Genomic DNA, 12,674 nt, shown 5'->3' on the forward strand with positions numbered 1-12,674 from the left:
CATCAGGTGAGGCTTGGAGAGTACAGCTACATGAGCATTTAGGGGGTGCAGGGAGAGGATTGTAATTTAATGCCACTCATGCAATTGGATTTTAGCAATGGTCTTTTTCCTCCTGAAACCTGTTGTGCTTGACTGGGAAAGCCAAGTGTGTGTTTTTCTGAACAGCAGGATGGCAGTGGACTTCCCCAAAAAGAACAGACCTTGCAGAGGTTACCCAATTCAGAGCCCAGAAATACAATAACACTGGATTTCGGTGTTATTCTGTGCCCGCTTTTACATACATGTGTGCACACAGAGATGGACCCTCTTCCGCTGCAAAACACAAGTTCTGCGTATCTCTGGCTCTGCCCTCCTTTGCAGTTTCCCCCTTTCTTCTGTTTCTGCACTCCCTGCAAATTCATTCTCAGCTTTTTCCTCCCCAGAGCAGTTACCAAAAGAGTAAGCACATCACTGTCTCTCCCTCCTAAACTAGGCCACTGAAGAGAAAGAAGAAATGGAGGAGCTGCAGGCCTATAACAGACGCCTCCTCCACAACATTTTGCCGAAGGACGTGGCAGCCCATTTCTTGGCTCAGGAGCGGCGAAATGATGAACTGTACTACCAGTCCTGCGAGTGCGTGGCTGTCATGTTCGCCTCCATAAGCAACTTCTCAGAGTTTTACGTGGAGCTGGAGGCCAACAACGAAGGAGTGGAGTGTCTGAGACTGCTCAATGAGATCATTGCTGATTTTGATGAAGTAAGTCACAGAAAACCTGGGTGGACAGGGTGAACCGAATCAATGAGTTTAGCTGGGCTTTGCTGAGCTCCTGGAGGAAGGCGGCTTGTTGAAATCCTTGTGCCACGGTTCACTTCTCCTCAGTCTAGAAGTCTTTAATACTACTTTTTTTCTTTTTTCACATAAAATCCCTTCCATTCCCTTGTTGCTCTTTTGAATATCTAAGTCCTTTTCTTCCTATATTTTGAGTAGTGGAGGCTCTGCCCAGTACTCTGTACTACTTGTACCAAGGAATGACACGTGGCGAGGATATTACCAGGATGTATGTGTTTATCAAGGTATATTCACTTCTTTTGCTCTTGTGAAACAGATAATAAGTGAAGACCAATTCCGGCAGCTGGAAAAGATCAAGACCATTGGCAGTACATATATGGCTGCATCAGGCCTCAATGATTCCACATACGACAAGGAAGGGAAGACGCACATCAAAGCTCTGGCTGATTTTGCCATGAGGTTAATGGACCAAATGAAATACATTAATGAACATTCATTCAACAACTTCCAGATGAAGATAGGTAATGTCACTGTGTTTAAGGGATGAAGTATAGGTAGCGGTCACTCTGAGCTGGGGATTTTATGGAGGTAAAAACTGTAGATGTTACCTTAGCTGTACAGTGATGCTAATTGTCTTGTGTTTGGTGACCACTTTGTCTTCTATGAAACACCATAGCAGCTTTGTTAGGATAGCAGCGTTATTACTGAGGCTCTCTGGAGAATTAGGAGCAGTTGGGGAATGAACCCACAGCATGGTCTCAAATGGCATCTGAACCTGTGCTCTTTCCACAGCATGGTCTCAAATGGTAGCTGAACTTGGGCTCGTTTGCCTGTGATGTGCTTCCTCTGTGGTCCTCAGCTCTGCCATTCTTGGACATTAAATTGTCTTGCCAGTCAGGGAATGAAAAGAGACAGGAGAAGGAGAAGAAATGTGATGATGTTGAGCGTGGTATTTGTTCTGGAAAGCTGCTGGGCTGCTGTGTCACAGGCGCCCAGCATCGCAGCAGCTGTGTGCTGACTTCCAAGTTTGCACTTTGCTTGACAGGCAGACGGCAAATAAACCTTATCCTGTTATCTGGTACTGGAGAGTAGCTTTGGATTGAGCAGATCCAGCCCATTCTGCCAGTCAGACAGGCATAGTGGATCAAAGAAGCTTCTTAAAGAAACCTAGAAGTTTCTTTCCACACATTCTGGCTATAGCTTTACATGCCAGGTAAAACACAGAACAAATGGACCTTAGGTTGTTATTTTCTTGTCTGAAAAATAACTTGCCTCAAGCTTCATGTGGATCTCAGAGCTGTGGGATTTCTCCTCTCCTTCTAGGCCTCAATATTGGTCCTGTTGTAGCTGGGGTGATAGGAGCACGCAAACCCCAGTATGACATATGGGGCAACACAGTGAATGTAGCCAGCCGAATGGACAGTACAGGTGTGCCTGACAGGATTCAGGTAAGAAATTCACTGGATAACTTACATTGCCAGCCCTGTGTCACTTACTTACAGGCTTTGAAACATGATCTGAATTGGAATTTTGGTTTCATTTTATTCCTCTATGCCATACAGTTAACTTACATACATAGTACCGAAGGAAAAGCCAGCTGAGGAATGCCAGTGGTACCATCATGTTTTGCTTTTTAGTCTTGACTAACTTTGCAACCTTTAGTGAAAAACTTGCAGTTTTGTGGTGGAAGTGTTGAGCTGAGCTTCCTTCCCCACATGCCTCATTGGCCCTATGAGAACAGTCCTGCTGTGATGCTTACTCACTCATGCTGCCACATTTGCTGTTCAGCTGCATGCAGCTGTAGGCTGCTTTATTTTTCAAGGACTTGACTCATATATGTGTTTCTGTAATTCACTTCTCTGCTCATAATCCTGTATGTGTTCTGAGGCTAGCAAGGATCCAGGCATCAGTGGGATGGGGATATGTAACTAGAGAAAGAGGATGGTTTTGGGGATTAATGGAAACTATCTTGTAATCAAGTATCTCCTTGGCCTTCTGACAGTGACCTTTCCAGCGATTCAATTCCACTGTTCCACATTGGCTAAGCCAGTGTTCACAGTAAAAGACTGTCATTCGTTGGGAAAGTACTGAAAGGATATAAAAACAGTTAAACTGATGTAAAACCTAAGAGGGGAAGCCATGCTTCTTTTCAATTAAGCTGTCAGTTAACTGGATCAATATTTATCCAACACTCTTTAAACTTTCCTACGAGATAGTCTGTGAACAATTTTTGTTCCAGTTAAGCAAATCAGCACAGTGTTACAGCCACAGGAAGCCAGAAGTGGAAATACTTAAAGCCACCTGAAAAGGGATGAGAAAATACACTGCAATAAATAAATAATCTTAGGCAATCTGGTCTTCAAACTTCTGTTACACTGCAGCATAAGCGATTAGTTTCGAGTGGCGCCTGCAGACAGAATTTGGATGCTGGCTAGGTTATCTATATCTCATTTGTTCAGTCTTTCTCATTGCCTGCTACCTTCTCCTTCATAAAAAAAAAGAACACCCTCTGAATGACCCCTTCTAAACTGCACATCCACTGTGTAATTTCTAAGTAATTTTTGATGGTTTTTAATATAAGTTTACCCTGGTTTCCTACTACCACTCCAGCAATATAATGAATGCATCTCAGTCAACTGAACTGCCAGCTGTGTTTTTAAAAATGTGACTCATTTGTTTCTTTTTATCCTTTGACTGCCTCAAAAAATGTATTCCTCCCCCCCTTTACCTCCCCAGTTGTGTATCATGTGTGACTTATGTAGCTTCTGTTTCCAAAGGTTGCATTTGTTCTGCAGTTTGTGCCAACCTTTTAGTTTCTGATTGATCTGGAAAAGTCTACTGACTTAGAAACAAAATAGTTGATCCTACTTTAATTTTGTGCATGGATTACTCCAAAAGCAAATGAAAACACTGTGTGGAAGGCATGACAAGCATCTGCTTACTCTTGTTTCTTCTGCAGGTAACCACAGACATGTACCAGGTTTTAGTAGCCAACAACTATCAGCTGGAATATCGAGGGGTCATTAAGGTCAAAGGCAAAGGAGAAATGACCACCTACTTTCTAAACGAAGGGCCTCCAATTAGTTAGCACTGATTGAAGCATCACTCAAAGATGGAATCTGCATTACACGAGATTGTGAATTGGAGAAGAATCAACTTTTTGGCAGTGAAGCTGAAAACGCACCACAGTTGAAATTTCACACCATGACTCTAGAGCTGATATCAGCAAACTCTTTGGCCACCCATCACAAAAGGCAATTGAAAGAAACCACCTTGGAGTTGTTCCTGGCTGAGTGCTAAGTCGACCAAAGATGTGTACTACAGAATTCACAGATAAGACATAAATTTGGAGTTTTTTAAAAAGGCTGCTACCACAGAATGATCTAAGAAGCTATTTAAGTATTTATTGATGCAACACAACATTTACTTGGTTGAAGGAATGTATGATTCACTGCAAAGCATTATTTTGGAATGGATTTGCACTCCCATAATGTTTCCATCCCATACTGCCAGCTATTTGAAGTGTACCACTGTGCTTTTATTAGCTGTTTTGAATGGCTTTCAAAACTGACACCCACTGTTGCAGCACACAAAAAGGCCTTTTAAAAGGGTATCAGTAATGGTTTAGTGTGAAAAGATATCCTAGCCCTGGCCCCCTCTTTTCCCTTCTTTTACATGGCTAAATGACTGCTCTTCTGAGTCAGCCTGGCACATCCGATGAAGGGGAAGATCAAGATAAAGAACGATGGCTCTACAACCATATTTATTAAAAAGTCTTCTGTGCTCTTCTTTGGTATATATCAGTTTACATGGGAAAGACTAGATGTAAACAAGAGACACTTTGTGGGGGGGAACTCCCCTGAAATTTGTTGTGGGTTTTTTTGTATTTTTTATTTTGTAATATTGAAAACATGGAGCTCTAACAGATATACCAAATTCTATATTTTGTAAATTATATATAAATTAGCAGGCAGGCCGGCCACACCAAGGTGTGGTGGGAGGTGTATATAACCTGTAGACTCTTGTGTAATTTTTTTCTGCATAATACTCTGAACACAGACTTGGCAGTTTTCAGATTATCACTATACAATCAACCAACAACAAACAGGTGAGTTTCCAGCCTGAATCAGACGCATTTTAAAATGAAAATCCAGAAAACTCTACAACCCCAAAGAAGAGGAAAAACCCAAACGTGGTAGTCACACAGTTGTTCCATGCAGCGTTCAAGCAGAAGGCGGCATCTTAACAAATGGAAACAGGACCTTTGAGTTTTAGCTACCGAGGCGGTAACATGTCAAATATGTCAGAAAGAGCTCTAAGCAAATCTTCTAACTAATGCTAACGTGAGCTCTCATGAGAAGAAAAACAAATTAGCTCATTTGAACTTTTTGTTTAAAAAATGATTTTTCATAGATGGTCTTAATAGAATCCTGCTGATACAAGAGTTGTCTGATATTGTAACTGCCATTTGACATTACAAGGAACTATGTCCTGCAGCATCCAGTTGACTTTCTTGTAGTAGGCACTTATTTAAACTGAGTCACAGATTTTCAATTTTCAGGAATTAGGTGATCTTCAAAAAAGGTTATGATGGCAAGTGTATATATATGAGGTGGTCAACCTTAAAATGCAGTGCCATTGATATTGTATTGGACATCTTTATCACTAGTAGGGGCTTTATGAATAGTTCACTGTTATCATTTATGTACCTTTTTTAACTATTAAAGAAAAATCCCTTGATATTTTATTAAAAAAAAGAATTTTAAAAAATGCTATATTTTTTATATTCTATGATGGGAGAGTTTTGATATTGAATTTGGCTAGCACTAAAAATTACTCCAATCTTTTGACATTTAATAAAGTTCTTTTCCACTCTTCTCAGGGCAGAATTACTGTAGTACTAATAGCTTACTGATTGCACTATGGTGGTGGTGATTTATTTTTTCCTACTCAACAAGAATAAGTGAAAATCCATGGGCCTGTCTTGATTAATTTGCTATACTGCTGAGCATAACCTAAGCATTAAGCCATTTAAACATGAGCTTAAATGGCATCGCCCCTTTCCTTCTCCCTTCCACTAGGAAACATCTCTGAAAAGTATAGTATATTGACTTCTGTAAAACTGCCAAGTCTGCCCTTGTACTATACTTTTGCTCCTTTACATCTTCCCTGGTTTGCAAAATATTTGTTGCATCACGCTGTTATACCTTTCTTCCCCTCTCCACTTTCCATCCCTTTTTTGCCCCCTCACTCAGATTCATTACCTTCATGCCATAAACTTGGTTTTAGGTTTGCTTTCTGCTTTATGAAAGTCTGCGGTCTTCTTAACTTTTGATTCATCTTATGAAGTTGTGTTGTCAATGAAATTTCAAGTCCCCCGTATCTCTAGCTGTGATTGTTGACAGTGTGTCATGATCATTTCAAGGGGTATTCACACACTCTTTACTCTGGATCTTGCAAAAATGGATACAGTTATGATTTCCCATGGAAATTGAAATCTATTTAAGTAATTTAACTATATTAAACACTGTTTCACTGGTAAAGCGTCTCTGTTTTGTTTTAGCTGCACCCGGCTAGTGAAGAGGTCATATGTAAGCTGTGTAGGAGATGATACTGAATCTGCAAACAGAAACATCCCTTTCTTTCTTGACCAGCATCAACAGGTGGCTGCTTGGCCACACTGCTGCTACTCAGTACCCAGTACAGAGAGCAGCAAGGTCTTGGCTGCACCCTGAACATTCCCCGGGTCCCTCTTGTGCACCCACCTGCCCTGGAAGGGTAGCCTCAGCAGAGCTGACAAAGCCTCGTGGCACCGTGGGTAAACATACTGGCATAACTGAACAGCTGAAATTATCCTGTGTCTATGTCCTATTAAAAAAAAAAAATTAAAAATTGTGTGTAGTTTATAAAGCACACCACCTTTGCCAGAAAGTTCCCCAGGTACCTCGGTACTTGTCCTCTCAAGGGCACCTGGAAGGCGGCAGCTCTGCTTGCCACGCAACATTTCCAGTCTTTACAGGTAAAAGTAAATGCTACACGTAATGCTATCTATTAACAGAAGCCTGAATTATAACTGACAAACAATAAGCTGCAGCTGTCAACTGACTTACTTGGTTGAGAAGACTTTACACAGGCAACTAAGAAGCAAATTACTTACCTGCAAGCTACTGTCTGCTAGGAGAGGTTTTACAAGTAAGTGTACTGAGAAAATAACTGTTAACAAAAAGCCATGAAATACTTCAAGTATCAGGCTAAGAAAGATGGTGAAGAACTATTTAATACTTTATATATTACCTCATGCAATTTAGGACATTATCTGATACAAGCAATTTTTGAAACTATCTGGAGATGGGTATTAGCAGGGGAAGGAAGCCAGTAGCCTCCAGTGCTCTGCTCACCCATTTAAGTTGCTGCACACACTGATAGGCTGAACGATTTTCCCTAGATGCATTTTTTCCTGTCCAGAAAGCATTCAGGTGAATTTTATGGTGTTCAGCCACTTCTCTCCAACACAAAGCTGGCTGCTTCAAGTATCTGCCTGCACATAATAAAATGATACATTTGGGACGCACCAGATTTCTTACACATGTTCCCTGCACTGCCAGTATCCTCAGCCTTGCTGTCTGTGCTTTACACAACACACATGGGCACCAACATCTGGCCAGAAACTATGCCATGGAGCAAGTATTTTCATTCCGTTAACCTTTCTGACCCCTCCTCAGGGCAGCATCACTTCAAGTGTGAAGTTTGGGAGAGAAAGGTTGGGATGCAGCCTGAAAAAGGGCAGATCAGCTGTTTTAAGCTGAAACCCCTCAGATTACACTCTCTTGATCCATTTCGTCCCAGGATTTTCAATTGACAAAGCCAGAGCACCTGGGCGGGCTGGGGCAGAACTGAGAGCACTGAACTGATGGGAGACAGCAGCAGCACTGTTTTCCTGCCCTGTGACAGCCAGGCAGCTTGTCTATAAAGCAAGGTTCTGTTTTCCAGTTTCTGCCCCTGAGCAGTCCACAGTCCCCACTCGGCCTGCTCTGCCCTGGCATTTGGTTTGCAGTGGTGACAACAAGGTTGCACTGCTGGTACCAACCCCATTCTCCACAGCTCCCACTGAAAGCCAGCGCCAAGAAGAGCAGATAAGGAAGCGGTGGGTGCTAGGTGAGAATTACAGCATGGTGAGAACCCAGTGCTGACAAGCTCAGAGGCAATGCTGGCACAGCACAGGTGCCATCTGAATAAAAAGCTCCACAGGAGAACAGTCAGAGCAAGTGAACTTCCCCTGTAAGCAGCTGGGCTCAGAGATCTTTTCTTTAAACACAGAATTTCACCTGCAAATAACTATTGCCATCTACTGGAACAGACTTGTGCGGTTTTAGCAGAGCTACCATGATTGCTGAGCAGTGCCACAAGCTCAGGCTGAGACAACAAAACCCCTTCCATTACAGGGGAAAGGGAGAGCATATCTCCACTTAAGGGCAGCCACTCTTTCCAAAGTAATTGATGATACACAAACCATCAAACCCAACTATAGATAAGCAAAAAATAATCACCCCAGGCTGTGTGTGCCACCATCTAATGGCCACCACCCTCCCCAGCAGCACAGCAGTTAACAGCACCAACAACACAGGACCCTACCCTACATGCTGCTGCTCCTCCTAGCTACAAGGGTGCCCTCAAAAGGCTCCAGACAAGGCCTCCCCACCTAATGGCAAATCCCTTCTTGCATGCTGCAGCCCAAGTTCCAACAGGAGCCATAAAGGCCAAAGCTGGCGTTGTGAACCTTGAGTTCAAAACAACCTTGTGCTGGTCACACAACCCTGAGTTCACAACAGCCAAAGCCCAGACAAAACCATTACCAGCAACCCTGCTGTGCCACCAAGAGCTATAGTTCCCACTCCAGCCTTCACTGAGGGGCTAAGAACAGGAGTCTCCTCCTCTCACCACTCAGGTATGCTTGGACCTCTCCTGTCCTTCAAGTAACTGTTGCAATTCAGTCTGAAATGAAATACAGGCTAATGGACATCCTACTTTCCTTTTCAGCTGCTCAGTAAGAGGCACAGCACAGCATCCCAGCTTAGCTGTGCCTGGCTAAGGGCACAGGGAGAGAACACCAGGAGAGCTATGGAGTGTCATCTTGTTGCTACACACCTCTTTCTTGCTAGGAAACAGGGCTCACTCACCTCAGGTTGCCTGTAGAACTATACAGTTTGTGTCCTGAAAAGGGCAAGAGGAAGACAGATTAGAGCTGGGTCTGGAATTATTTAATGTCATGTTTGATGTGGGAAGCAGGCACACCACCACCCCCAACTAGGTGAGCACAGAAACACCCAGCTGATAATGTCCTTCTCCCTTGCTCTTTCTTCTCACGGTATTTCCAGAGCAGCTTCAGTACAAGAGATGGAGCACATGCTCATTTGCTCTCAAGCTTTGTGTGGTGCTTGGTACCTAGGGCATGTTCTCAAACTCTGCTCAGTGTACAGGTTAGCAGGATAATCCCACAGCATCTCTCACATGTCCCTGATGCAAGCTGAGCAGGACACCCAGGTTGGAGCTCTGCATGCCGTATCAGAGGCAGGTAGCTGCACAGCACCTATGCAGCCCCTGCTAAGTGTACCTTAAAACCTTCTGAACTTGTCATCTACCTGTCTCAGGAGGCTTTGCCTCTGAGGAAGAAAGGTTATCTGGGAAAACAAAGACTCTGTAAATGCTCTAAAAAGTCAGAATAACTTTTTGATAGCTCTGTGAAGTCAAAATAGCAAATGTGGGTGAAGCAACTGCCAAAAGTGCTCCATCAAATTTATTAGCAACCAATCTGATCAATACAACTGATGAACCACAATTTTGTTAAGTGAAAGAAGCTGGTATAGACACTGAGAGACAATTTGACCTTACTAAAATAAACAGTACCTGGAATATCAGACCAGCTTTGACGAGAACTGCACACATAGCCAGATTCTCCAGGGTTCCTCTGACCCCCATTAAGACATCAGCTGGACTCTCAACACAGGGCTGCAACTGCCATTGAAGCAGTCCCCTTGCTGCTACCCTTCTCATCACTTACCCACCTGGGAAAACCCCTCCTGTAAGACATCCCTTTATACTAACAACATGCAGAATGTGTGGATTTCTGGAAGCCGTAACACTTCTCTAGAATGCTACTTATTCTGACAAGAAGCTGATTCAAAATAGCATGTGTTTAGTCTTTGCAAATGTTGATGGGTTGCTTTTTTTCAATACAAACCATGAAGGCAAAAACCAGTCATACCATAGCAGCTGCAGTGGAAATGAGGAATGAAAGGAGGAGGCTGAAAGGTAATCTCCCTAAACAGATGTTCCTCAATCCTTTGATAAAGAGACTACCAGTATATTGACGAATCCACAGTGAATGTTAAGCAATCACAATGCCTGTAAAGGAAACCATCATTACCTAGTTCTCTGCCAGCTTTAATATAGCTAAAAATCAATCCAAGTAACACACACATACATTCCCTTGGAGAAGGCTGCATTTTTTTCTACACCTCACTCCTCACCTTTCTTTCTCTGTTCTTATATATCTCATATACGTGTCAGTATTCCATGAAGCAGTGTGAAAGGGGTCTATACGTTTTCCAGGGGCTGAAAAGTTACTTCCTAGCAAAACCTGACAATTCACGAACAAGACTAGTTCTTTTCCCTAGCTATTACCCCAGACACTGAATACGAAAGAGCAGGCCACTAAGAAAAATCTCAGATATTAAACAAAAACACACCAAGAAGAACGTGATGAAGTCTCTAGGACCTCAAATAGGGGACTGTGAAGTAATCAAACCTCAGACAGCACTACATATATCTTGTGGAAGTCAGTCAAACTTTTGGCTATCTCTTCCTGACAGTGACTGTAAATAGTGACACCATTCAAAGAAAAATATGGTATTGTGGGTGTTGGGTGGACTCATTCCAACTTCAAAGAGAGCTTACTTTATAAATATAGCAGGAAGTGAGCTCTGCTTCTACAAAGTCCCACAGAAAAGAAATCGAGCAACTATGAATGGCCTTGTGAAATTCAAATGAAAATAATGAAAATAAAGCATGTTGCTCAAGAGAGCAGTCATTTTGTGCAAGTTCATCTTCCTAAGTCTACTAACTCAAGATTCTGGTAAAATCAGTAGGGAAGCACCTCAATTTCTCCAAATGCTGAGTCTGTATAAGCAAATGGGAAATATTGCGAATTTTCAGGAAATTTTCACCTCTAAAATGGCCTGGTGTACCTTGTTTCCCATCTCACACAAAATTTCAGCAAGTTTGATACTATAGTCAAACTACCATGTTCAACAGCCACGCTTTTAGCACCTAGTAATATCAGGTAATGAAGAACAGTCATGCTCATTAACTTTTCATCCTGACATGGGATTTTTATCAGTGCTGTAAAAACAAGCAGACAAAACTTCAACTGTCTTCCATTCCTCTGGCAGTTGCATTTGTTCATTATATGTGCTAATCAGCAATTAGTTTAACACCAGCATAACTGGAATGGAATAATGGCTCCAGATGCTACGACAAAGAAAGTTTTCATTCCTTAAAAATGTATCTTTAGGAACAGCAGGAAGGGAAGGTATCTCAGAGAAAACAAGATTCTCTGCCAACATATAAACTGAACAAATGATGCAACAGAAGATTCTTGTGCACAACAACCTGAATTAAAAACTAAGCAGGACTTCAGGCATTCATAACAGCTTCCTTGCCTATCAGCAATGGTGAAGTGAAAAGATAGGTATAAGGACTCTTCCAGACTTCATGAGCAAGATAAAATCTGGTTTTATACCTAAAACATTCAATCATTGATTTAAAATGGTAAAGGACTGATTTTCAGCATTTCTGATGTCCAGAGTTCAGAAGGAAGCACTGAATGCCAACACAAGCAAACCTCTGTGTGCTAAAAACACAGCCTGCTGTTCTGGATTTTTGAAACATTTATGGTGTAAACGTTTCCTAAAATTCTTGTCCTCCTTTTTATCTTTTCCTCATCTTCTGGATTCCCAAAACAAAAGCAGACCATGCTCATGAACATATTCTTCTTCTCTTCTGTCTCAAAGGGGGGGAGAGAATTAGCTCTGCAAAGCACATCACCTCCAACACCAACCTTTGAGGCAGCACACCAAGGTTATCTTCAAGGTCTTGATCTCAGATATCAGAGACACGCATTATGAAAAATATATTACATATTGCTCCTCTTCACTTTGAATTACAATTTCATTCTCTAATTCTTATTGGTTGTATTCTGCATCATTTTCTTGACTAATACCACTTACTTTAAAACAGAATAAAAGATCTAGCCCCTTTCTTCTAGGTCAATCCCCAAATCAAACACCACAAACAGCATATCAAAGCTTGCTTTTTTTTCTCCAATGTTTCAGCACACCCTTTTATTATTCCAGGCCACATATAAAAACCTACTTATATATATTTGCATATTATGAAACATCATAAATAACTTCCATATAATTGCAAAACAGCAACAACAACAAAAACCACATTTAACTGATGGTGGTACTATATGGTTGCTATTCTATTTTCTAAGCATTTGGGGTTTGCTGATTGATTCACCAACTTCAGAAGCACACAATGGTCTCTCAAACAGAACTCTAGATCAAGGAGGTTCTATCCCAGCACAAATCCTCCGACCCATAAAAACAATTAAAATCCCTGGTCTTTTCTTGTTTAACTAATCAGACTGATTTATTATGTTCCTGTCAGCAGTTATTTATCTCACCTTTGAGCAAATTATTCATCCAGTTCTAAAAATATATAAAAAGAAGAACAACAGTCCAAACAAGTACCAGTCACTCCATTTACTCACCAATCCATTTCCTTTTAACCTTCTCAGAGTTCAAACACAGGAAGCGTGCAAAAATCTTCGGTTAAGTGGCAG

At 41.8% G+C, this 12,674-nt stretch overlaps 1 protein-coding gene across 1 annotated transcript in view; it reads left to right on the top strand.

The window, feature by feature from the left end:
• Positions 1–6,312, top strand: part of ADCY5 (adenylate cyclase 5) — a 220,499-nt gene extending 214,187 nt beyond the window's left edge. The window contains exons 18-21 of the mRNA XM_061370062.1: positions 473–736; positions 1,086–1,290; positions 2,093–2,217; positions 3,729–6,312. Coding sequence (XP_061226046.1) covers positions 473–736; positions 1,086–1,290; positions 2,093–2,217; positions 3,729–3,857 — 723 coding nt within the window. The 3' untranslated portion in view covers positions 3,858–6,312. The remainder of the gene's footprint in view (positions 1–472; positions 737–1,085; positions 1,291–2,092; positions 2,218–3,728) is intronic.
• Positions 6,313–12,674: the final 6,362 nt, after the last annotated feature.

The sequence above is a fragment of the Neopsephotus bourkii genome, unplaced genomic scaffold (genome assembly GCF_033783945.1).
Source record: "Neopsephotus bourkii isolate Nb327-2 ecotype Australia unplaced genomic scaffold, CSIRO-AGI_Nbou_v1 NB_1526, whole genome shotgun sequence".
NCBI lineage: Eukaryota > Metazoa > Chordata > Aves > Psittaciformes > Psittacidae > Neopsephotus > Neopsephotus bourkii.